General features: G+C 46.0%; 1 protein-coding gene across 1 annotated transcript in view; it reads left to right on the forward strand.

The window, feature by feature from the left end:
- Positions 1-403: 403 nt before the first annotated feature.
- Positions 404-25892, forward strand: part of LOC144119599 (uncharacterized) — a 73699-nt gene continuing 48210 nt past the window's right edge. The window contains exons 1-13 of the mRNA XM_077652175.1: positions 404-595; positions 12905-12990; positions 13294-13358; positions 14901-14993; positions 16902-16964; positions 18934-19066; positions 20698-20756; positions 21377-21454; positions 22871-22955; positions 23032-23093; positions 23996-24070; positions 24159-24225; positions 24425-24522. Of these exons, the coding sequence (XP_077508301.1) occupies positions 12936-12990; positions 13294-13358; positions 14901-14993; positions 16902-16964; positions 18934-19066; positions 20698-20756; positions 21377-21454; positions 22871-22955; positions 23032-23093; positions 23996-24070; positions 24159-24225; positions 24425-24522 (933 nt within the window). The 5' untranslated portion in view covers positions 404-595; positions 12905-12935. The remainder of the gene's footprint in view (positions 596-12904; positions 12991-13293; positions 13359-14900; positions 14994-16901; positions 16965-18933; positions 19067-20697; positions 20757-21376; positions 21455-22870; positions 22956-23031; positions 23094-23995; positions 24071-24158; positions 24226-24424; positions 24523-25892) is intronic.

Consider the following 25892-nt stretch of genomic DNA (forward strand, 5'->3'; position numbering starts at 1 on the left):
GCACTATTTCTATGCAATAAAGAAAAAAAACAACGGCAGTGACAGTGTTCTCGTGTAGTGGCCAGCGAAGTTGATCTGTTCGCGCCGCCGCAGGTTCGAAACTCAGTCACGGCAATATTTTATTTCTGCAGGTTGGCCAAGGTCACTCTCAAGGTCAAGCTGCACACAAACTGCGCGGTTGGGCTTGACCGTGTGAAGTAACGCTTTCGCACTAAAATTTCAGGGCTAGCGTTGGTGCCTCTATCCATTTCTGTGGCACCGTAGAGGTCGACTTTGTTGACTTTTTTTTTGCTTTGAAAGCAATAGGAAAGCAAACAAAGGGTTTGAAATAGTTTGCCGGCATTGCCAGCACTCGTAAGGCAGCCGTTTACACTTTGATTCTGAGAAGTTCCTCTTAAAGGTCCCCACCTTGTCTCCTGTCGTGCGATGTGCCATCTGGGCGACATAGTGGCTTGCGCGTCGGTTGAGCAGCAGCTGGAAGCAGTCACCGCAGGTGCGCATCTTTTCCACCCATAGCAGGAGCGAGTGGGATGCGGAAAAGCTTGCAAGTGTTCGCCACATGACGCAGGCGGCTTGAAGGCTTCGATACGCCCTCGTGAGTTATGAGCGATTTCTCTAATGTCAAGTGTGAAAAGCACGGCAGCGTTCGTGAGACTCTGGAGTAGCGATTTTTTTTTCCGCGATTCGTGTTCAAGAACGGTGCGGTACTGGTATAGCTTAAACTTAGAACCGAGAGTATACGCTATTGGCATTGCAACCCGATATCCTGGTGTTTGACATAAATGGGCAAAGTGTTGTCATTCTACATTTCGCATTACTATACACGCTAAGACTTGAATCACGTCGCCTATAAGCTGGGTGGAAGTTGGAATATGATGGAATGCCATTTGAGGCCTATACATACCGATCGCTGCAAGAAATATGTCGACAGCGCTTTAGAGAGAAAAGAGAGAGAAAACATATATTTCCCCACCCTGGCTCGGGAAACCTACTTAAGTCTGAAAGCCGGAGGCCCCTATCGCCCAAAGCGGGGGCGGTATGGCCCAAGAATTGGGTACCCGGGTACGGGTACCCTATGGGTAGCGTATTGGCAGGGATCTGCGTTGGAGGTAGTGTGGTGACTGAGTGGGACGTGGGTAGCTCCAATATTTGTGTTGTTCCGCTAGGCGCCACATACCTGACAGCAAGGGTGGCCAGAGATCTTGAGTATGTGGTGGTCGTACGAGCCACATCGTAGATAATTTTTATGCGCTTGTATAATGAAAGTAGACTCGCGGCGAGTAACATGTGGAGAAGGGGGATAAAGGAGGCGGCGGGTGTGTCGGAGTTCTTTCAGTCTTTGTCTCGGGTGTTTTTGGTGCAGTTCAATCATCCGTCCAAATGGGAGGGTTGCTCGGAGATGCGTCGGTAGCGAGGGCATGTGCCCGTTCGTTCGGCATGAAGGTAGAGAGGTTAGAGGAAGGATATTTTTTGTTTAAAATTAGGATAAGGTAATGGTCCTATTGGATTGGATTTTTTGTCTGGACTGACACTGGACTATTTATTTTCCTGCATTGCTGTCTACTGCCCTTCACTACAGGGGTCTACGGACATGTCACACTGCTATTGCAGCGATTATCATCGGCTCTCCCCAAACGAATATGAGAAAATAAATTATCTTCATTTCAATTCAGTATGTGTTTTCAGGATCTGGTGTCGAGTGTTGGCTTAAACATTCTTGCCTTGCGGATGTATTTCGTATTTCCTGCGTCTTCGTCTGGAATATATTTGATGTGTGCAACTTTGCGACCCCAAAAGTCTTCTTTGCTAAAACATCCAACTGCCGTTGAAATCAAAGAAGGCACAGGAGAATGTTATTTTAAAGGATTTTGTATTAGGGATAACTTAATTGCGCAACAATTCTAGGTAAGAGGTAAACCGAAGGCTACGAAGTTGTTGAAGTTCAATAAGGCAGATGTATGGATCTCCCAGCAGTGTGTTGATGCTGAAGATGCTAGAGCCAAATATTTATATAATGATCTGAAGGTTACGTGATGTGAAAATATCAAAGTGATTTTCCGAATTGACCCGCCGCGGTGGCTCAGTGGTTAGGGCGCTCGACTACTGATCCGGAGTTCCCGGGTTCGAACCGGACCGCGGCGGCTGCGTTTTTATGGAGGAAAAACGCTAAGGCGCCCGTGTGCTGTGCGATGTCAGTGCACGTTAAAGATCCCGAGGTGGTCGAAATTATTCCGGAGCCCTCCACTACGGCACCCCTTTCTTCCTTTCTTCTTTCACTCCCTCCTTTATCCCTTCCCTTACGGCGCGGTTCAGGTGTCCAACGATATATGAGACATACTGCGCCATTTCCTTTCCCCCAAAACCACTTATTATGATTTTCCGAATTAAAAATATCATTCTATTCATGTGACATCAATTGCTCGGTGCGCCTATGCAGGCAGCCATGGCGGCGAAACATGATTATAGCATCTCGTCGCGACCACGTGACTGGGGTAAGCAAGTTGTTTGGAAAATATGATAATGACCCCTCCTCTAGGCACGGGGGAGGGACATAGCTTACGTAACCAGGGTAGTGTAAGGAACAGAACGAACCCTCAACCCCTCCCCTCCTCCCCTCACCTCCCATGTGCAGCGCCTGTTGGGCCGCGGATATGTGAATTTTTGCTTTACTTGTGACGAATATAGTAGTGTGTGAGAAAAACGACGCCACAGACTCTTGTGACTTGCTGTATTTCCGCGCATATGGGGGAAAAAACGAAATAGCTCTTGCTTTTTCAGCTGACTTCGGAGTACTAACCATGCTGAAAATGGAAGCATATCGTTGCCCTAAATGTCATTGATAGATTTGCTCAAATTTGCTGCAAACGTGCGCAAGAACGCTTACGGCAACGTTTTTACTGCGCGACACAAGCTGCCGAAGCTGAAAGCGGATTCTACGCGAAGGAGAACGTGACTCAAGTGACCCGTTTGTTCTTTCTACATCCTTGTCTTAACCGTAATAATTTATGCGAATGAATTCATTGTGCACGAGATTCTGCGAGTAGAAAGGCGAGAACATCAATGGAGAATTATGACAGAATGGCTTGTCAATAAGAGTTCCGTGTTGCCTGAACACTTCACCTTTTATACTGGGGTTATCAGTTGGACTGTTCGCATGGAATAATGTCACTTGATTTCTTGTCACATTCGGAACCTAGCGTATTCTGGTAAAGCTACGACAACCGAATGGCACTGTTTGTTAGATCGAAACAAAAAAGTATCAAAGTAATCATTCATGTACCTGCATAAAATGTGAATGCGAGCAGAAACTACGCTGCCTGTATTGCCAAATTATACCCCCAAACTACTGCCAAACGGCGATGTGACGCCTCGCACAACTGCAGAAGGCATGACGTTTAGACATGCTCGTATCGTGCCACCGGGGGTGGCTCATCCACACATTTCTGACATAATGGTTGCAATAGTGTGCGGCGTGCACAAAAGTAGAGGGCGAGATTTTATTGCAACTATAACTGCCTTTAGATATTGGTGCGAAAAAAAATAAGTAAAACATAGATGATACAAAAACCGTTGCCTAACACGAGATTTGTCAAACCGCGCACTGCCCACTCAACCAGATATGAATCCTGCAGCCCAGATACCCCGTAAACATTATGACGCTGATAGTCCTTGGCGTTCCGCGAGTCAACAGCGACGATAACATTGTTAAGAAGCTGCAGTAAAGATTAATATCAAGAGGAAGAAAGCGCAGAACACGAAGCCGCGATGCAGCGGACACGGGGACTCCTAAAGAAAAGACAGGAGAGCCATCACTTTATTAGCACGTGCTGTAAGGGTACGTGTCTTGTCAGTCTTAATACAGCGTCGCCATTAACTCTTTGAAGCGAATGTGGTTATGAACGCATAGCGTGTCAACAAACGCGCGTGCTGCCCGGGCGTTTCAAATGCCATTTAACCGAACCAAATATCATTCGACTCAAATTACCGGTTTTGGGCTGCTACGCGAGGAATTTCGAAGGGAATATTTTCAAATGTCATTCCAGTCGACAGGAGGGGAGAGAGGAGGGGAACAACATTCAACCGTTTCAAATGCCTTGGAAAGGTGAAAACGTGTACCCTCGTTGCCTTGTCCATTCAAGCCATCATTTGGAAAATAAAAAAAATAACTATAAAAAAGTACTTTATAAATGAACAGGTGTTAAAGTAGGTAACGATAGATCGTATTTGATTTATTTACTGCGACTTATAAAGCTACACAACGCATCGGCTGAGGTGTTCAAATTAGTTCTCGCGGTCTTTTCTTGCTGAGGTAAAACTGCTTTTTGGGCTAGTAGGTGCATTGTGAAGCAAGAAAAAGGAGCAGCGCAAAAGCATGCAACCACACAAGAAGAAATGACAAGACACAAGCGCTGACTAACCACTGAAATTTATTGAAGGAAGGCCCCTCTTATATAAGGCGAGCAATAGAGGTGAAAAGGAGGAGAGCGAACAATCAAGAAAAAAAGAAGAAGAAGAAGAGCGCTGCGAATGGCAGCATCTCTTGATCGAGCTCCTGTTTTTTTGAAATACTTTGTGCTTCTGTACCCTTCAAGGCAACCTCGCCGTCCCAGGCGATGGCGGATGACCCGCCGCCTCTGCTGCCTTCTGTGGCTAGCAGTGTGAACTGCACAGATCAGCCTGGATGCAGTATGGATCTCCCCTCAGAGCTCCCGGGATCGTCCAGTTTCTCTGACTCGGATGACATGGAGTTCGACGGAGGCTACACCGAGATTGTGAGTCGGCGCCTGAAGAGGAAGCTTTCCAAAACCCCGACTGAGTGTGGGCCCAGTGTGTGTACGAAGCGGGCTAACAAGTCCATTGTGCCAGCGAAGATGCCTCACCAATCCAATGTGAGCAAGAAAACAACCAACGAGGCCAATGTAAGTGAGCAATCTCTCACTTACACAATTTCATACATGCCTGTTGAGGACGAGAATCTCAACTCCATCAACAGGCAGACTTTGACTCTTCTTCTTGAACGACTGGTTCCGGGCCAAGTCAAAGAAGTGCGTATTAACGCAAGAAGGAATATCCTCTCTGTTGATGTCTCTGGCCGGGCAACCCTGGATAAGTTGAAGACCGTGTCTGTCCTTGGCAACATACGAGTCCGCTCGTTCTTCGCTCATGGACTTAACACTACTGCTGGTGTGATTTCTGACGTGGACATACAGATCAAGGATATGGACTTGGTGCAACTGCTATCAAGTTCTGTTCGCATAACTGACATCCATCGTTTCGGCAAATCACGGTGTGTCAAACTAGTGTTTGAGGGTACTACTTTACCATCGCATGTGAAAGTGGGTTTTGTGAGGCACCCAGTGCGTCCTTATGTGCCCCGACCGGTGCAGTGCCGAAAATGCCAGAAGATTGGACATGTAAGTGCTGCGTGTACGAGCACGAAAACATGTCCGCGTTGTGGTGGCGTGCACGATGGACCTACATGTACGATTGAGTCTCCAGTTTGTGCCAACTGCAAAGGTCCTCATGAGGCAACATCTAGGGAATGTCCGAAGGTGAAAACAGAGATGAAGATCTTGAAGAAAATGGTGAGAGACCATTCTACTCACCGAGAAGCAGCAATCGCAGTACGTCGCTCCAGGAGGAGGACACGAAGTCGGCAGAAGACATTGAGCTCAGTAAATGACGTGTCAACACATCAGGAGGACCGAGACCGCTCTGCCGCGCAAAAGCCACTGCCTCCAGCTCCGCAAGAGCCAAGACTGACAACCCCCCAGGAGGACCCCGCAGAGTGGCCACTTCTACCATCGCGTACTGTAAGCTCTGTGACACGTCCGCCTGTGCGTCCGCCGGCTGTGTCGACAACAGATGATCAAATCAGGGCGATGCTGAAACAGCTGATAGGCACCTTACGGCTGATAATTGCTGGAGTGGACACGCCAATTGCTAAGGCTGCTGTCCAAATTTTAGACGCTATTGAACCGGTGCTTGCCACCCTTTAATAGCAGTCAAAATTATGGCTCTACCGTCGTCAGCACCCTCACTGCAGGAGAGAATCTCTCGATCGGCAGTATTACAATGGAATGCTCGAGGTCTGCGAGGCCGCCTAGCAGATCTCAGGCAGAGGATCTTCAAATACCGATTTCCGGTGCTTGTAATATGTGAGCCTAATATCACATCTCCTTTTCGACTGTCAGGTTATGAAAGTTTCCTCTCTGAAGCGGCTGGGCATTTGAGCAAGGTACTACTATGCGTCCGTCGTGACCTCACTTACGTTCGGCATCAAATTCCTGGGGGCAGTAGCAACGAGTATGTAGCAATCACTGTGACTTTGAATGGGCGCACAATCTCTATTATAGGTGGCTACATACCACCAAGGGGTCGATTTGATGCCCTACGACTACAATCGCTACTTGACAGCGTTTCGGAACCCCATATAATAGTAGGAGATTTCAATGCGCATCACCACGGCTGGGGAAGCGCCGTTACGAACGTTCGAGGACGGGATATCGCCACGTTCATGAACAATGCAGGTCTCGTTTTGCTCAATGATGGCACGCCGACATTTCTACGCGGGACTACCTACAGCAGCTGCCTGGACCTTGCATTTGTATCCAGGCGCCTGTCATCGTTCGCAACGTGGTGTGCTGATATTGAAAGTTATGGAAGTGACCACATACCGACGTATGTGCAGCTACGGTGGTTTCACCGTCTTCCAAATGCCAAAATACGTTGCAGCGACTGGAGTGCTTTCCGCATTGTTCTAGAAAAAACCTGTGGGAAACTCACTGATCCAACAGATGTGGAACAGCGTATTATTTCGGCCATGCACGATGCAACACGCAATATCTCAGCGCCAAATTCCACAGCACCAGTGGATGTGATCTACGCGCAGCTTCGGGCGATTCGTCGGCGCGCAGAAAGAAAATACCGGAGGACAAAGGATGTCTCGGATCTCCGGGCCTCTCGACGTGCCCAGAAGCAAATACAGCGCTATTTGGAGAACCTAGGCAAACAACGGTGGCGGTCATTTTGCAGCAGATTGGATCCCCGCAAACCACTCTCCACAATCTGGCACGTTGTTCGAGCACTGCCGACATTTCCCCAGCAGAAACACCCTTTCCGTGCATTGGCACTTCATGATAGACGGCAAGAACTAGAGGTGGCGGAGGATTTCTGCTCGAGAATTGCCGGAAGCGCTTCTTTACCTCGGCAGCATCGATGTGCTCCCCCCACGATGGACGATCGACTGGACATCCCCTTCACAATTCAAGAACTGAAAGCAGCTCTTTCTGCTTGCACGCATCCTTCATCCCCAGGACCTGATGGAATAACACACAATGCGCTTCGTCATCTAGGCCCACAGGTAATGGAAGCCCTCTTAACATTGTTCAACCACTCTTGGGCCTCTGCCACTGTACCACAGCAGTGGAAAAGAAGCCGCATTGTGGCCTTGCTCAAACCAGGGAAATCGCCACTCACATTAACATCCTACAGACCAGTAGCTCTGGCAAGTTGTATTGGCAAGACGATGGAGCGTATGGTGCTAACCCGTCTAGAATTGTTCCTTGAAAAACATGGGCTATACCCTTCCACAATGACGGGTTTCCGCAAAGGCCGGTCTGCCATCGACAGTGTAATTGATCTCGTGTCAACGGTAGAACATGAAAGACGCCGTCACAGGTTGACTGCTGCTCTTTTCCTCGACATAAAGGGCGCATTCGATAATGTTCAGCATGATGCAGTACTAAATGCACTCGAAGAATGTGGTATAGGCGGACGTCTACACAATTGGATTGCAAGCTATTTGACAAACCGGACAGTCTACGTGGAGACTCTTGAAGGTGACACAGCAGATCATCATGTTGCTTGTGGTGTTCCTCAGGGAGGAGTGCTCAGTCCAACGTTGTTCAATCTCGTGCTCATTGGCCTTTTCAAACAACTACCCAAGACTGTTTCAATATCCGCCTACGCAGACGATATTTGCATCTGGACATCAAGTGTCACGCGTCCCCAAGTGCAAGCAAGATTGCAGCGTTCGGTGTCCATTACGTCTGCGTACTTGCGCCGTCAGGGGCTTGAACTTTCGCCAACTAAAAGCGTAACATTGGCTTTCACACGCAAGATAATGGCGTGGTATCCGGTCACAATCGATGGGCAAATTGTTCCATACGTAACACATCACAAATTCTTAGGTGTTACGATAGACCGTGACCTGTCCTGGACGAAGCACATTTCTGTGCTCAAGAAAAAGCTCGACAGCTTTGCAAGCATTGTGCGGTGTATGGCAGGAAAATGTTGGGGTCCCTCTGAGCGATCTTTACTACACGTGTACCAGGCGCTGGTAGTCGGCCTTCTCAGATACAGTGCACCCGTTCTCTCGGGGGTCAGACTATCAGGCCTGCGTGTGCTTGAAAGCGCGCAGGCTCGTGCTTTAAGAGTATGCTTGGGTTTGCCATGTAAAACTTCTACATGGGGCACATTTTATGAGGCCCGCGCCTGCCCAGCACGAATTTATTTCCAACAGGAGCCACTTCGTGTGCATTTGCGGCATCTGACCAGGCATCGTCATCACCCCCTGACTAACATTAGTGCGGTGCGTCCAGATGCAGCCTTTTCCAGAGCCCTTTGGATGCAGCGCAATGCGCTGCCTTCGAACTACGCGCCACACCAGATTGCGGAGGTGCCACTTTGGGCAGTACCAAAACCATCTATACGGACAACAATCCCAGGGATAACAAAGAAAACGCACATTCCAACAGTCGGACTGAAACAGCTGGCGCTGTCATACATTACATCTATGTATACTAACACCCAGCATGTTTTCGTGGACGGATCCGTTACGACCACTTCTTCAGCTGCAGCGGTGATAGTGCCAGGAAATGCCTCATGTCACCGTTTCAGGCTCATGCACAAAACGTCCTCTACGGCAACCGAATTGGCAGCCATACGAGAAGCCGTCCTTTATATTGGTCACCAGCCAGCGCAGCAATGGACTATATTCTGCGACTCGAGATCGGCATTACAGGTCGTACAAACTTATCTAAAACCAAGAGCATGCGAGCAGCTGGTTCAACAGATTGTGCTTTTGTTAGCCGAGGCTTTCCACCGCGGCCATATTATAAAGTTTCAATGGATACCGAGCCATTGCGGCATAGCGGGAAACGAGCGTGCTGACGCCGAGGCTCGGATGGCACATAGTGATGGTGCTTTCATTGAGATAGCCTTTTCAAGATCAGACATTGGAGCCTTGTTGGCACATTTAATGCAGGCGGCAATGCAGTCGCACTGGCATGATCCGAGTCATCAACAGGACCGCGTGTGTAAGCTTGACGCTGGCTCACGATTACATTTCCCATCTGTGGTGGTGCGACGTCATGGGACTTTACTCCACCGGCTACGGCTTGGCGTTGCCTACACCAAACACTATCTTCACAAGATCGGCATCGAAAGTCACCCAAATTGCGCACAGTGCAACACACCAGAGACTATTGGACACCTTCTTTGCGCGTGCCCGAAGTATACTTCTGAAAGAACAACATTGGAGGCGACCGTGAAAAACCTGGACTCTCGCCCTCTCTCTGAGGAAACTCTTCTGGGCGCAAGGACGAGACGTTCTGATTGGTGGCGTGTGACAAAAGCCCTGCTCAACTTTTTGTGTGAAACAGGCCTGGATACTCGTTTGTGACCGCCTGTGCACAACCTACATGGTTAATGACATGTGTCGGTGTTGTGTTGCAGACACCAGTTTTGAGTTTTATGTGTGTCCAGTAACCGCGATGCGAGCGCCAGCCAGTGTTGTGTGTGTGTGTGTGTGTGCGTGTGCATAGACATCACCCGTGAAACTCATTGTATTATGCCATCATCAGCCTTCATTCACACTTTCCTTTTCCTCCTCTTCCCTTTCCCCTGTGTGGAGTAGCAGGCCAGGGCCCTGTTACCACCGGCCGACCTCTCCGCCTTTCTTTCATTAAAATTCCCTTTCTTCTTCTCTTTTATAACAGGAAGCCCAAGCAAGCATCAATACATGAAAAACTCAAACGTTGGCTGCTTCTAAAAAGTCTACCTCCACTGCAAAAAGTGACAATGAGGGAGTGCTGGTGCAAGCGTCGCCATATCTCTTAATATAGTAAGCTTCCAGGCTAACACGCGCAGTCCTGTCGGCACTGTTACCTAGAATCCTAGTCTCAGCCAAACGAGCCACGCATCCTCTGCACTTACTTACGTGCGCGACCAAAGGTGCGCACTCATCTTTTAAATGACTTAAATTTCGGGCATGTTCCCCCAATCGTTCGTTGATGCAACGGCCGGTTTCGCCTACATAAACCTTTCCACGCGTCATGATAATGGCATAAATCACGCTCGTTGAGCACTTGACAAACGGAGTGTCATGTATATATCTGGTATCCTCTTTTTTTGGAGCCGCAAATGCGTGGGGATTACTTCCCCAGCTTGTTGGGTGCTGAAAATCCGAAAATACAACGGACACACCATGCCTCTTGGCCACTTTCTTGATGTTGTGCTAAGTCTTGTGCAGGTATGGCACAACCACAGGCTTATCGGCCTTCCGACGCTCATCATCCATTCTTCTTGTTCCAGCCTTCAATTTCTGAAGCAGGGGCTATTACCCTAGTGCAAAAAAGAATTTGCTGCCTTATGATTCGGCACACTCGAAGACTGTAAAAAGAGCCAATGCGTCTCACTGTATGGAATCCTGCCTCAAAATATCGTGCACGCATCAGATGCAAACGAGCTCTCAGAATCATATTTGCCGACTTTTGGCGGCGGGTTTCTCCCCTTCGGTTTTGATTACTGTTGCTGAAACCATGCTTCAGAAATTGAAGCCTGACCGATAAGCCTGTGGTTGTGCCATACCTGCACAAGACTTCGCACAACATCAAGAAAGTGGCTAAGGGGCATGGTGTGTCCATTGTATTTTCGGCACCCAACAAGCTGGGAGAGTTATTCCCACGCATTTGCGGCTCCAAAAAAAAAAAGACGATGCCAGATATATACAACATGACACTCCGTTTGTCAAATGCTCAAAAGGCGTGATTTATGCTATTCTCATGACGTGTGGAAAGATTTACGTAGGCGAATCCGGCCGTTGCATCAACCAACGATTGGGGGAACATGCCAGAAATTTAAGTCAGTTAAAGGATAAGTGCGCACATTTGGTCGCGCACGTAAGTGCAGAGGATGCGTGGCTCGTTTGGCTGAGACTAGTATTCTAGGTAAGAATGCTGACAGGATTGCGCGTGTTAACCTGGAAGCTTACTATGTTAAGAGATATGGCGACACTTGCATCAGCACTCCCTCATTATCACTTTTCGCAGCAGAGGTAGACTTTTTAGAAGCAGCCAACGTTTGAGTGTTTCATGTCTTGATGCTTGCTTAGGCTTGCTGTTATGTTTCTTAATTGTTCGCTCTCCTCCTTTTAACCTCTGTTGCTCACCTTATTTAAGGCGTGCCTTCCTTCAATAAAATTCAGTTGTCAGTCAGCGCTTGTGTCTTTTTCTTTCTTCTTGTGTGGTTGCATGCTTTTGCGCTGCTCCTTTTCCTTGGTTTTCTTGCATAGTTTCATAGTAAAAATAGGCAATAGCAGCCGTCATCAAAGGAACCTGAAAGCCTCCTCGGCGACAACTCTTTTGCACTAATTATAATCGCAAACAGCAGAAATGGTACACGCACTAAGCGAACGAACAGCGCGACCAAAATGGCTGTGGTTTAGCTGTGGTTAAACCTGGAGTGACGCGATAGCTACAGCTGGCCGAGTGGAACTCGCTCAGTCGAACTGCAAAGTCAGTCTTTCTCCGTTGCGTTTCGCTGTGCGTACCTTCCTCATCTTCGTCCTTGGACGTGGATTCACTCTCTCCCCCTTTCCCCATCTCCACTCCTCTTCCACTCGGTTTCGCCGGCGCCGCGATGCTGGCAGCTGCCACGGTGGCCACGGCGCCGCCACGCTGAGGGCTCGAAAAGCTAGCGTAATGTAGGCGTGCGGCGCGCACACCAGCTGCATGCTCTGACGTCACTTCGCGCATGCGCACAATTGTCGGGGCGGGCGGCGTCTGCTCCGCCGTCGGAGAAGCGGCGAGGCGCGCGGCGCGCGCACAAGCTGCGGGCTATGACGTCACTCCGCGCATGCGCACAGCTGGCGAAGCGGTGGTGCCACAGCCACAGAGTCTTGCTCCGTGGCCACGGCTCAGCACGCAGCCACGCTGATCTCGCGAAGTAGCTGGCGTAGTGTAGCTATCGCTACAAAAACTAGTGTTGCCCCGCAATAGGAAACGAAAGATGAACGCCCGTGAAAGAATAGCTCACAACAAGACTTCCAAACGTAACTCGCATGTAGTTATGAAAAAAGCTAAATGGCATTCATACCAGCTCTTTTATTATCGTTATAATATTCTTCGCGGCTCCCAGTTATGTGGACGAAAGATCAAACTGAAGTAATCGAAACTAAACTTCATGGTAACGGCGCCACTGCAATACGCCGAGAGAGCGTTAAAACTTAAGACTGCGTTTGGAAATCGTTTTGGAGCACTACTGAACTTCGTCGAGTACGAATTCCATTCGACTCAAATGGCTTTCGAACGGGTCCGCGTAGATATTGTTTTGCGCCGTTTCTAGTGAATTTCCACAAGAAGAATAAACCCCCAGGGACACGCATGTGGTGTCCCTTTCATGTTAGTGTCCTTGATGCGCCGCCGTTCATTTCATCATGCACCAACTCGCCCCTTAGGCCGTTGTTCCACAAGAAGAGTAGCTTTGAAAGGAATTTCTGAAAAGAAAAAAGAAAGAAAACAATCCGCAGCCTGAAACAGAGAGAGTATGGAAATTATTGTGCATGTTGACGAATATTTTGGGAGGAACGTCACATGATGCGGTATTTTACGGCTACTTTCAGATCCAGACAAGAACAGAACGGCGCAGGGTGGATGCCAGGCCGATTTGAAGGGAACAAAATGAAACATGCAACAGTCGGGGTGCTTCGTAAGTGATCCAAGGGCATGAGTAGCTGTACTACTTGGCAATACTTCATCTTTGTAAGAGTGCAACACAGAAACAAACAGGATGGAGTGGGAGCAATAGAGAACAGAGCTGCTGTAGCTTCAGTGTTTCTCCTATTTTGTTTTGTGTATCTTTCTGTATGCTTTTTACTGACACAATTCATGGACTGCGTCTTTTCTTCATTTGCATGCTGTTTTATATGCTATGACAAATGATAAACATCAGCAATTCCGTAAGTTTGAGCGCAGAGAAGCGTTCAACTGAAAAAAAAGTCTTTTCATGCAGTGCTCGCTGTCGCTGAAGCATCTTTCCAGCCTTGCGTGGTACCATCTGTGACGCTCACAGCTTTGGTAAGCATACGCTTTTCTTACGAAGAAGGCTGCCCAAAAAGAAAGGTCCCATATCTGTCAAGAGCACTGTAGATATAATCTACTCGTGAAATAAAACAATCCTAGGCCTCTCTCTCTCTTCATGGGCAAGGCAGTGACACCGATATCGGTAATGACCCTCTCCTTCATCGTCGGCATAGTCACGGAGCGAACTGCCTCGCTCACCAGGGTGAGGTGTTTATCGGTAATAGAGCGAGAGAGAGATTTTTTGATGTGGCGTAATGCTCACAGGGCGACGCCATTGTCCTGCAGGAAGTCCATCATGATCAAGTCGTTCTATCAACAACAAAACAAATCTAAATGTTATCAAAACGAAATGACCACTGTATTTACCACATGAGAATTCGGAACTTTCAGTGTGCGCTTTTAACCTTATGGTTTACTCCACTGAAAAAGCGAACAAATTTTTCTGTCATCACTAGAAATGTTTTGTAGTTTTTTGGACATGGTCTTGCAGTAGAAATACAAATTTTTGCAGGAACGCCAAAGTTTTCTTTACTATTGGGCATTTCCATGTCCTAGCAATATTGCCAGTTTTGTCGTGACAACAGGACAGTTTGCAGTACTAGAGAAAAATCTCTCTTAACGGCAGGACGACCCGACATTTCATCATATTTTGGGCCCGACTCTCTCGTATCTTTCCACTGGGTAGCGTCTGTCTATTTTGTATTTTGAACTATGTAAGAACACTATGTAAGAACACTATGTAAACACTATGTAAGAACAGTAAGCGTGCGTTAAAGTCCCGCTCATTTTTGTAGCAGGCCCGCGACATCAGCGTGTTAGCAACAAGTGTTCCTTGTGCAGAATGTATGCAGCCTTACACGTATAGTGGCGATCAGCTCTCTGACGACCCACTATCTTCTTTAAGTTCTCGGGCGAGAATTCGTGATGTGGGAACTTTAGGCGCAGACGGTGCGTAACCAATGGATTACTTTCGCCGCGTAGTATTGAAAACATATTACAAGATTGTCCGCTCTCTGCGTTTCGGCACACTCGAAGCGAAAAGACAGTGACATGGTCTAAAGTTTTCGTTTTGCCGTCGCCGCCTACGCAACCAAGATTACAGCGAAGAATAAAACCCCTGGAATGACCTGCTCGACGATGGCGTAACTATTCTGGTCAGTCTTCGTGGCGCAGTCCGCGACGACTGCTTGTACCAATGTGGATTACCACGAAGAAGAAAACCCTTGCATTAACCTGCTAGACTATAACGTAGCTATTCTGGTCAGTCTTCGTGGTGCAGTCCACGACAGCCGCTTGTACACATTTGACACTGTGGGTCTTAATAGCGCGAGGGAGGTCTTGCGAGAACTGCAATGCAATTATTGCTATAACTTCTTTGCCTTTTGCAGACAGAGAAACCTCTAAACGTTTATTTATATTTCGCACGTATCCTAGCTGTATGTCTGACTCTAACAGGCAAAATATGTCCTTGTTGTTGAAGTAAAAGAGGCCATTTAATTTGAGAGTGTTTATTGCTGTACGTGCACAATTGTGCAGGACAACAGCACTTGCATTCCCGAGCACTACAGAGGAGAAATTGACGGCTTCATTTTGTACGAACCCAGCGACGCTATGTGCACGTCGACAGTGGTAAGGCCAGCGCGCAATGAGCGTTCAGTTTGCATTCGAGTCATTTTATTGCGGATATGCGTGAAGGCGAGTGTTGTTTACTCAGTTGATGGGGCATGCCCGCGACAACGTCGAGTGAGCTAGGGGACTGGAAGCTTCCGAAAGCAACAATGAAACACCATAACGTGCGTAGTAGAATATCAAAAGTACATTCATACCCAGCAATTCTGGAGAAAATCATTTTTGAGCTGGAAACCTTTTATGAACGCAATGTTTTCATATAATGCAAGGTTTCATTCTAACGATCCATATATCTACAGATCTCCCAACGGCAGTCTTGAATTTTTCTTCTGTTAACGTTTGTGTTATCGTCGTATGCTATTGCTTTTCTACGGGAGTCTTAACTGTTCGATGAGACCGACGGAAACACTTTAAAATAAAGAATTTGCAATATATAAGAAGAATCGACCATTAACTTCAATATTACCGTAAAAGTATCTTACAATTTGCCAATTTTAAAATATTTTCGTCCAAAACTGCTGGACTTGTAAAAAGCAAAAAAAAAAGAAATGTATGCTTTACCCATCACTGCGCAGCCAAATGTTCTTCGGACTTGATTACTTTTGTTTTAATGTGCGATGAGTGTGTTGGTAAGCAAACAAAAAGATTATGTCATTTTTGATAAGCGGCGGCTTGCTCAAAAACGCCTTCCTATACTGCTTCGATGCGAAGCGTGCTAGGCATATAGCAACAGAAAGTGATCAAGGTGCTATTAGCCCGCGATCAGCTTTAGTTTACCTGCCGTATGTCGCCCTGCACGCCGGCTCTGCGAAGCATATAATGCTAGCATTGGTGCATCTTCATACCATTTTTCTCGTTACATGAGAATGTTGCGGTAGCGTGCAACTCAACGTGAAACTCAGCTGCTTATTTCCGACTTTCTTTTTCTCACTTATCGGCTGCGGAGTAGGGAGGAGCGGTCCGTACACAAATGGGTACGTTAGTTTATTCGGTTACAAAAAAACATAAGGAAATGCCCTAATACCGAAAGAGTACATATGCCTTCAACGGCGAATACAATCTTGCTGATTTTAAACAGGGAATTACGAAAATGCCTCGTGGGCTTCAATTTAACAAAATTTTTTGCCGTTCACTTTGACCTCGTCTCAAATATTTTGCCGGACTTCTTCGCGGTAACGGCAAAAAAAAAAAATCGGATATTTTTTTTGTTTATTGTATGCTGACGACGTCACACTTTGTTTTGGTCGATTGTGCTGTCTATGTGACCGAGTGTGCTCCTGGCACCAACGTGTACTTCCCTCGGGGTTATCACGCTATGATGTATGTTTTCTGAACTGTCAAGCGTCAAGGCCTGGCAAAAATAACAAAAAACAAACAAACAAACGTTCTGTTGTATTCGCGATTCGAATTGACTACTTTTGACACAAGCTAATAGAGGTTTGACAAAAGATATTACAATAGCAAGTTTAAATCACCGCGTGCTTTGCTATAAAATCGACCTTTCAGCGCCGTTTATACAATACTCAGGCATTATAAACACGCCATACATTACACAACACTTGTAACATCCTCTCATGCTATGCATTCAACGCTGTGACTACATTTACAAAGCAGAGGGATTATAAACGGGCATTACATTACACTAGACTTTAATGTCTAGCATTCAGCACAAGCATTTAGAGTATCTCAGGTAAGCCTTTACTCTTCTTAAGTCAGTCGACTTTTGAAGTCAATTACTTTGAAGCTTTAAATCCACCCTTACACTACTTCCCGCCAGGAAGAGATGCTCGACTCATATTTCAAACCGAGATTTAACACCCTATGTAGCGGTGAAAATGGATACACCTGAGGAATGACGTTAAATGCTAGTTTAATTAGCAAGCGTTCTTGTTCATGTTCATGTTGCAGGATGCGGTGACCACTTGCAAATGCCCAAACGGAGACGGCGTGTCGGGTAGTCGATACTGCGTGGTGAGTCATATCGGCCATCAATATTCTCTTTCCCATCTCTTATCTGCAAGAAAGCAATAGTGAACCCTCGTACTTTGGTTAACCAACATAATTCTCCTCCAAACAGCGCTTCAAACAACGCTGCTGATTGAAAAATTAAAAACACGTTGCTCTTTTTTATTTCGGCGTCACCTCGAACATGCCCTTGAATTATATACGTTCGCCATGGGAGGCAGCACGTCGAACTTGTCCTTGCTAGACATTTTGTATTTTGAGGCTGTATGTTGAGACCAGAAGTTTTCATTTTGATAGTTGAAACTCGGTGGTTAAAACGGATCATTATTCACACGGGGCTGTTAAAGGACAGTTATGTACGATATTGTCGCGGTAACTTATGTCGCGGGGGCAACGGCTTGTAATGTCAGACACTGTTGAAGACCGCGCTAACGTGCAGTCTTCGTGAGAAATTAGCGTGAATGCAAAAGAATGGAAGAATGGGAGTGCTCACTTGCCCACTTGCGCGGTGTACCAGAGGAGGCAAACAACAACAACAACAACAACAACAACAACAACAACAACAACAACAACAACAACAACAACAACAACAACAACAACAACAACAACAACAACAACAACAACAACAACAACAACAACAACAACAACAACAACAACAACAACAACAACAACAACAACAACAACAACAACAACAACAACAACAACAACAACAACAACAACAACAACAACAACAACAACAACAACAACAACAACAACAACAACAACAAAATCAACAACAACAACAACAACAACAACAACGACAACAACGACAACAACAACAACAACAACAACAACAAAATCAACAACAACAACAACAACAACAACAACAACAACAACAACAACAACAACAACAACAACAACAACCTTTGGCGGTTCGCGGCCATCAGCGCGTCCCATGGCTATGGTAGGTGCGGATGTGACTCGCCACAACTCAAGACACATTAAATGAATTGCAGCGTGTTCGAATCCTACATTGCGATTGCTGAACTGAAGCCTCTATGAAGACGTTAAAGTGTTTCATTAGGTCGCGGCATGCACGTGAGAAAGAGCTTTATTGTGACGCAATACTAAGCGGCGAGGCTATTCTGCGCCAAGTCACCCATGGCTGGTAGGTCCGTCACCTAGTCTCAGGCTACACAGACCCTTCTCGGTTGCGGGAGTTTGGTGCGGATAATGCGAAATAGCAACGGGGCATGGTGAAATGTGCTACTGTTTTTAAGGCGAGAGCCTTTAATGGCTCAAACTCGCGGTGACTGTCCGTCCGGTCACATGACCTCGCGGTGTCCGCCAGTTACATCGCCACCTAGGTCACGTGACCTTGTCATGTGATCCCAACCTTCCAACCGGACTGAGCAAACTGCCCACTGCCCACTGACTTTCGCCTTCCCGCAGTAGAGATATCTAAGTGCCTCCAATTTCTTGGCTATTTTGCACATGGCTGCATTAAGTGAGCTGCAACGGCGATGAGCAGATACCTGAGAACCGCGCATTCCTGAACGTTTCACGTGAGCAAGGTACAAGACAAGTTTGACTTAAAAGGGCGTTTACGTTTCTCGAGGAGTGCATTTTGGCAGAAAATGTAAAGAGGAGCGAATATTAACTGGCAGCAACCCCCTCCATTTTTGTGGCAGTAAACTCTAATTGACGACATTTGCTTATTTCTCCATTCTGCCTGCTATCATTTATTTCCGCTGCCCCAGCTCAGGTGCTTCAGTATCGATGGCAGATGTCGGGGCTAGTATAAATCTTTTCCTTCCTTTCTATTATCGTTTTAATAAACCACTTACTACTACTTTAAAGGCAGCCAGCGTGTTCATTTGGGTGACTCAATTCGCGTTTAGTACCCCTGTTCTATGTCTGTAACTGTACATAAAAGTGGCAACACTTCGCCATTGTCGTCTCACGTTGTGACACCTTGTTTTCTTTTCTCTTGCAGCATCACGTTAATAGAACAGCAGATGACAACATCGTAAACGTTACGCTCGGACTGTGCGGCGTCGGTGGGCGTTGTCATCTTTACGATTTCCGCTCATACTTCGCAGTGGACGTGAGGGATTTGCAACTGGCTCGTAAGCAATGTAGACAAATATTGGCATGCTATCGTAATTCTGCTTCGACAACGCACGTTTCCTCGTCTCTTGCTTTCATACCTAGTCCTAGCTGTGAGAATTTTTAGAGTATACATTGTGCATGAAAGCACGAATGTAAAAAAAAATAGCACTTGGAAAGAGTCAGTGCCGCTGCTGTATTTACGTGACAGTGCGCGTACAAAGCAATAGTGGCGAATTGTTTGAGCACCAGTGCACGTGAGCCAGACCGTGTCATTGGCCAGCAATAACAGCCTGATCCGAAAAGATGGCCCTGAGGAAGAGGGTGCCCAACGGGTCGGAGAGAAAAGAAGACGCAACGTGATTGTCGACTTTTATTTGACATTGGGCTCAAAATCACTGCTCGAAAGCACAGAATAACATTCCTATACTCTTATAGTACAGCTGATTGAAAAATACTAAATCAAACAGGGGTCAAATGTTCTAGATACAAAAGCAAAACACGCTTTAGTATAAACGTTATCATACTAAGAAGAATACGTACATGAAGAAGTTTTATTTCGTCGCTGAATTACATGTCATCCGTAATAGTCTGTCCTGTATTTTTCCTAGATATTCACTTTGACTAGTTGAGTTCGGCGTTGCGTTTTGATTTCTTTCTTCCTGTGCAGTAGTACAAAATAACCTAAAATAGTTAATATTTGTTTTTTATTGTCTTTAGTGATCAAATATTGGCAACGAACTAATTCTTTATTTTCCACGGAATGTAAAATCATACCGATAACACGAACACGGGCACAGAAGTTCCGCCATCCTCACACGCACACCGACAACAAAACAATTAACTGTATCGAGTTCAGCCCTTCTTCATGGTCATAACAGTCCACAGGTAAATAAAAAAACAAAAATCACATCAAGGAGTTACAAGGTGAAGTAAATAAATTCCTGTTTTTGTTGCCTCCGCTTTTCCGTTCGTTTGGGTGTCTGTAGGCGGCTTTTAGCCGCGCGAAAGCTCTGAAACAAAAGTCACTGTTCAAGGGAACACATCATAGGCTCAGATTGCGCAAGGTTTTGCGCTTTTTACAAAAACCTGGCAGGAAAGGTTCCACATCTCTCAAAGCGTCAGAGTTCGCGCGCGGAGATCATTAGGGACGTTTGACCTTGTTCAGTTGCATCGAAATGCATGGAGGCATGCTGTGTAGAGAGCGCATACACGCTATTGAATTTTTTTTGTTTGCGAGATTACTTTTTTAACACAAGTAGCTGAGAAGACTGCCCATGCGACTAGAACTCAAGTGCGTATTAATTTGCGATACCGACACTTTTCTCAGCCGCCACGGTGGCTCAGTGGTTACGGTGCTCGGCTGCTCACCCGAAAGACGTGGGTTCGATACCGGCCGCGGCGGTCGAATTTCAATAGAGGCGACATTCTAGGTGCCCGTATACTGTGCGATGTCAGTGCACGTTAAAGAACCCCAGGTGGCCGAAATTTCCCGGAGCCCTCCACTACTGTGTATCTCATAGCCGGAGTCGCTTTAGGACGTTAAATCCCCATAAACCAAACCAAACCAAACTTTTCTCAGCAGTCGCTGACGCAGACTGAATTGCGTTGCTCTCACCGATTTCCTCGCGACCATTTTTCTTCCCCTCAGATCACCTCAAAGCATTTCCTAGGCCTTGCATTACTGCAAACATGACCGTCACTTCGGAGGTGAGGGTACTGGCTTTAATAACACATTCATAAAGATAGCGTTCAAAATTTATGTGTTTAAGATTTATAGACAGTGTTAAAGCAGGAGTTTGGTGCGTGCAGCTGTTATTACGCGGAACCTATGTAACCGTAAAGCGCCATCCGCATACTGGACCAAGGTTCCGCACTTGTCTGTAGTTAGCAACCGCCGACTGTTGGGAACGGGCATGTCAATCACTACGTAGGGAGAAAGGATGCAATGCAATACCGCTGCTTTGTTTTTGTCCAGGCGTGAAGGTTCGGCAGACGCTGCTCTTTCAGGCTTGAGTTGCTGTCCTTTCAGATTAAAGTAAAAAACTGCGTCGAATTCGAGTTCGAAACGAATTCTTTATTCGTTCTAGTACGCCACTAAATCACCAAGAGGTTCAGGAAATAGTAGGAATAAATACCGTGTAGGGCCCTGAAAATTTTAGAACGTGAAGCAAAAAGCGCGAGATTGAAAAATTGGCTTGAGAGCATTCTTTCCAACAATAGCCTGTATATTTAGCCAGGAAAGTTTGTCATTTTTGGCTCTTGAGAATTTTAACTACACGCTTGCGTCGGTCTTAACGTGGTGCATCCTACAACTTTCATTGTTTCAGTTGACAGCAGTCGCTGGCTGCGAGTACTTCTGCTACCGACGGACTGACAGAGACATCGACGATGGTCGAGCCTGCGTCGTGAGTAGCGGGTTAAACGTGCATCACAGCATTGCTTACAGAAAAAGACAGACCCTAGTGCTTTCGATGCATTGTTCAGTTATTGACAGATTGTCCTTTGTATTTATTTATTTTTTCGTACATACTGCAGTCCCGCAGGGGCTATGGCAGGAGTGGGGATATGGAATACATGTAAAGCGCATATATGTTCATACACGCAGGCGTGCATACATAAAAATACAAAAAAATACAATATAAAATGAACAAAACAAGATGTCGGCGACGTTCAATGACAGCCAAAAATTGCGGAAATGCAAGTGAACGAATTTCGCCTGGCAGGGAGTTCCAGCACTCGATGGTACGAGGGAAGAAGTTGTATTTTTATGTGTCAGTCCGCGGGTAAAGTGGCGAAATGTTTAAACAGTGGTGTGCGCCTGATTGATAATGGAGTAGAAAAAGTGTGTAAAAGTGTACATATAGGTGCGGAAAATATAACAGAGCCGCTCAGAGACCATCCGATGCATAAAAACAACTGCAAGAAGAACGGAAAGACTGAGCACAGGTATTAATGGCTAATCCACATTTTTCTCAAGTCCACTGTACGCATGCACGCCTCTTCTGCTCCAGCTCCACTGGTTGAAAATGAAACCACCAGCTCCTACTGCGCATGCGCTGTTCATGTTAGTGACATGCGCATGCGACAGATGGCGGCAGCTGTCGGGCACACACACTTGCAGCTTCTCAGGCGCAGCTGGTTCTTCGTGGAACCTGATCGCACCTGCGTCATCCACATGTGTTGCTTTTCAACCAGTAGCAGGCGAATTTTCGCCACTTCCTAGGGGGCGCCGTGTCTTGTGACAAAAGCTGATTCAAAGACCAATGGAATTAGATTTGAACAGTATGTAGTTCAGACTGCAGTTGAAAAATTACATACCATAGAACGAACATATTGGGAGGATACTAACATTCTGCACATTTTGTGGTGTTGGTGGTACACATGGAACTCAACAAAGTGTGATATACGCAAAAAAATTACTTTTCTCTCGTACCTGAAAACGAAAAACAACCCATCAGCGACTAGCAACCCGCACTTAAAGTGTCCGGAATAACCTCTCAGCCAATTAATTACAATGACATTTCTAAATGTAGGTAGGCCGGTTGGCACCAACGCATCTGAAAGAAAAAAAAAAACCTTTTCCTATCGAGTAACACGAGCGGAGGAATTAAACATATAACTGAAAGCGATCCGATTAACAAGGAGATGGAGAGCCTTATGTTCACACATATCCAGTGGAAGCATTCCTAAGTACGGCCTCCTTACATGTCGAACGTTAAGAAAACGGTGAATGTTTTATCGCTGAATATGCCGCTCTGTACTGATCAGCGTTCTAGCAATAACTGGTGCGACTATTAAGATGTTTTTGTAATTGTTCGCAGTTGGAGTGGTACCCAACGCTCCTTACGAAGGAACCGGTCGTCACACTGACGGGATTCTGCTGGAACGGTATCTGCAGACATTCGGGTAACAATACTGGGATCATGTTGCGTTCTTGTACGGAGTCAACACCTGCAATTTAAATTCAAGAAATCTCTTGCAGAAAACTTCTCGATGCCAACAGTCGACACGTGCCCGGATCGTGAGCGTTACATGAATCTTGGTGTAAGTATTTGTTCAACACTTTTAGGCGCCGATAATATTTCGTGCTGCGTTTCAAGCGACTCCTGAGTAAATTTCAACTTGATTATTACTGAACCCAAATGGGCGCTTCATTTAGAAAAACCGACGCGTTCCATGATTGCGCTTGAAAGTGATAAGCGCATGCTACATAGGTAGCATATGAAAGACGCCTGTTTGTTGAAGAACGCATCATGAGCTAGTTTGTTGTTCATCACAATGAAAACTTCACGAAGGACACAGAAAGGACACAGAAAGGACGCGAACTAAATGAGGCTCGTCTAACTAGTTTTGAAGTTCTGAGCACGTTTACTGTTTCTACTTTTTTGTGCTTTGCAACTGTTTTATGTTGCAAAAAATGGGGTAGCCCGCTTCGATTAAGGATGCCATCGTCGTAATTCCCACATAGGTATAAAAAAAGAAAGATGCAGCATATGTCTCAAAGTTATTAATAGCCTCTTCTTCTCTATGATGTCAATCGCGACGTAGTCCTCGATGACACTGCCCACCCGATTGTGAGCAAACTGACCACCGTGGCGTTTGGCAGTTAACTTAATGACTTCTTGCGAGAAGGTGCCCAGGAGGAGGAACCTGGGTCACACAAGCCCCACAGGTGGCAGCACCTGCCATCGCAGGCCCATCGCTTAACCGCCGTACCACTGCGCGAGAAGGGTTATGATTGCTCCCAGGAGTCTATAAATGTAGAGAATGACTAATCCCACAGATATAGGCGTCATATCATTAATTCTATCGGGTCATACCTTTAAACGCGAGCTTAAGCGTCCCCTCCTATTTTTTGCCTTGAAAGCTGGCAACATATGAAAGTGGTAGAGAACACAAAATAACAGCAAGAAATTAGCAGTAGTTCAATGACTTTTTTTCCGCAGAAGACGAATAAAGAATGCTCATACCGATGTCTCAACGGAAGACAGCGCAGACGACCTGATGGGCTTGCGTGCGTGGTGAGTTCAATGCACCATAAATAAATCCTGGGACGTTCTGCTTAGCCACACCAGTAAGCCTAAATTCCTCTGTACCCTTCCTTTCCAGTTAAAGAAGAATTGGTTCGGCGGAGATACGATGGGAGTATGCAAGAAAGGCGTTTGTCTGCCTGTTCGTAAGTACTATAAACTATACTCTTCTTCATTAGTCATTTATCTGCTGAAAAATATGCAAAAAAAATTTAATCAAAGATGACAGGCACCGAACTTATTGGAATGCATGTGTCAGATGACAGTAGAAAACAACACAGCAAAATGCACTGCAACAACTTACCGAATACTTTTGGTTATTTGTTCTTATGCGCTGAATTCCAGGTGAAGTTGAATGCGCGCAGATGAGCCAGAAGACAAGATCGAATTCGCCTACCTCTGGGCTGGTTTCTCGCTATTGGTTGCCGACTACAGCGTACACCGTACGTATTGTGAGCCAATAAGTAAGAAAAAAAAGACAAAAAGGTGCATGTGGTGGGCTTGAAGGTGAAATAAAATAGCTGGTGATCACCTGAATCAATGAAGATAGTTTTTTCGCTTTACCCTTGCATTGCTACACTCAATGGATAGATATATATTTTTATCCGCTGCAGATGGACACGCCAAAGGTATTCAGTAAAAAGCGATACTGTCATTGCAGATTTATGGACAACTCCTAGAAGCGTAGGTCTAAACGAACTATGCGCTTTTGAATTTTCATCGAAAGAAAAAAAAAGAGGGAGTGACTGTGAATTTATTTAAAAAACGTTTTCGCCAAAAATGGCCTCTCCCCTCCCCTTAGTTTCCACTCCTTTACTTCATTATTATTGCGAAAATCTTTGCGCGATGAGAGAAAAAAGGGGGAAATTGGGAACTTCCAGCAGCGTCTCATTTGAACATTTCGCGCTTGGTTTCAACGTTCAGACTTCAATGTCCACTTCAATCTATACCTTGCGGTATATTGAAGTGGTGAGCCTAAAATAACGCAGCTGTAGATGCTATGAGCGCATTCGAGTGTCTGTGATTTTGTGTTCTCATTGTGTTGTCGTGGGTTTTCTCCAGGGACCGGGCAAGTCTTTAGGATGAAGTGTATTCTTCCTTAATCAGTCTGAGGCTTTCTTCGACACTAAACAACCTATTAATTAAAATTTTCAGCTTGTCTTCGGCTTTTTAAAAGCCATAAATTAATTTGATTCATGAAATGGAGTAGTAATTATTACTATCGCATGATGAAGCGGTCACAGTGGTGCAAAAGTTTTGTTGCGACAATGTGCGCCGGCTTTTCTTGAGGTACCAAAACCTATCCTTACGCGTGAATTAAGGAAGGAGGGCGTGACACTGTCTGCACTCCAATCACGAATGCACCTATATGAGAATAAAAAAGGAGTAATCTGTCTTCTAACGCAGTCCAATTTATAAAAAGGGAGTGCGCTGGAGGACAGCTTACTCCCCCTTTTACACCTTTTTGTTTAGAGTGCATGGGTTTAATGAAAGTCCAACATGATATCCTGGAGGCTGGCAATTTCCTCTGCTATTTTACATGTTTAGTGTTTGATACCTCGCCCTGCACACGGTGTTTCCGTAGTTATCGTTTTTTTAGGATGCAAGATCTCTTCTGAATGCCGGCATTTCAGGTTTTATTTTTTATTGTGAAAATTCTTGGGCGAAAAAGAAAAAACATGTCTTTAAACCCGGTTACCAACGACGCGCGCTGGTAACCGTGGCTGCATGCGCTGCTTTGCCGCTGGGTTTAGGTTCAACGCATGGAAACGGTCATATTTTTTTGCCCTGTAGCTCCGGTGAGAATGGCGGT

This window comes from Amblyomma americanum, chromosome 2 (assembly GCF_052857255.1).
Source record: "Amblyomma americanum isolate KBUSLIRL-KWMA chromosome 2, ASM5285725v1, whole genome shotgun sequence".
Classification (NCBI taxonomy): domain Eukaryota; kingdom Metazoa; phylum Arthropoda; class Arachnida; order Ixodida; family Ixodidae; genus Amblyomma; species Amblyomma americanum.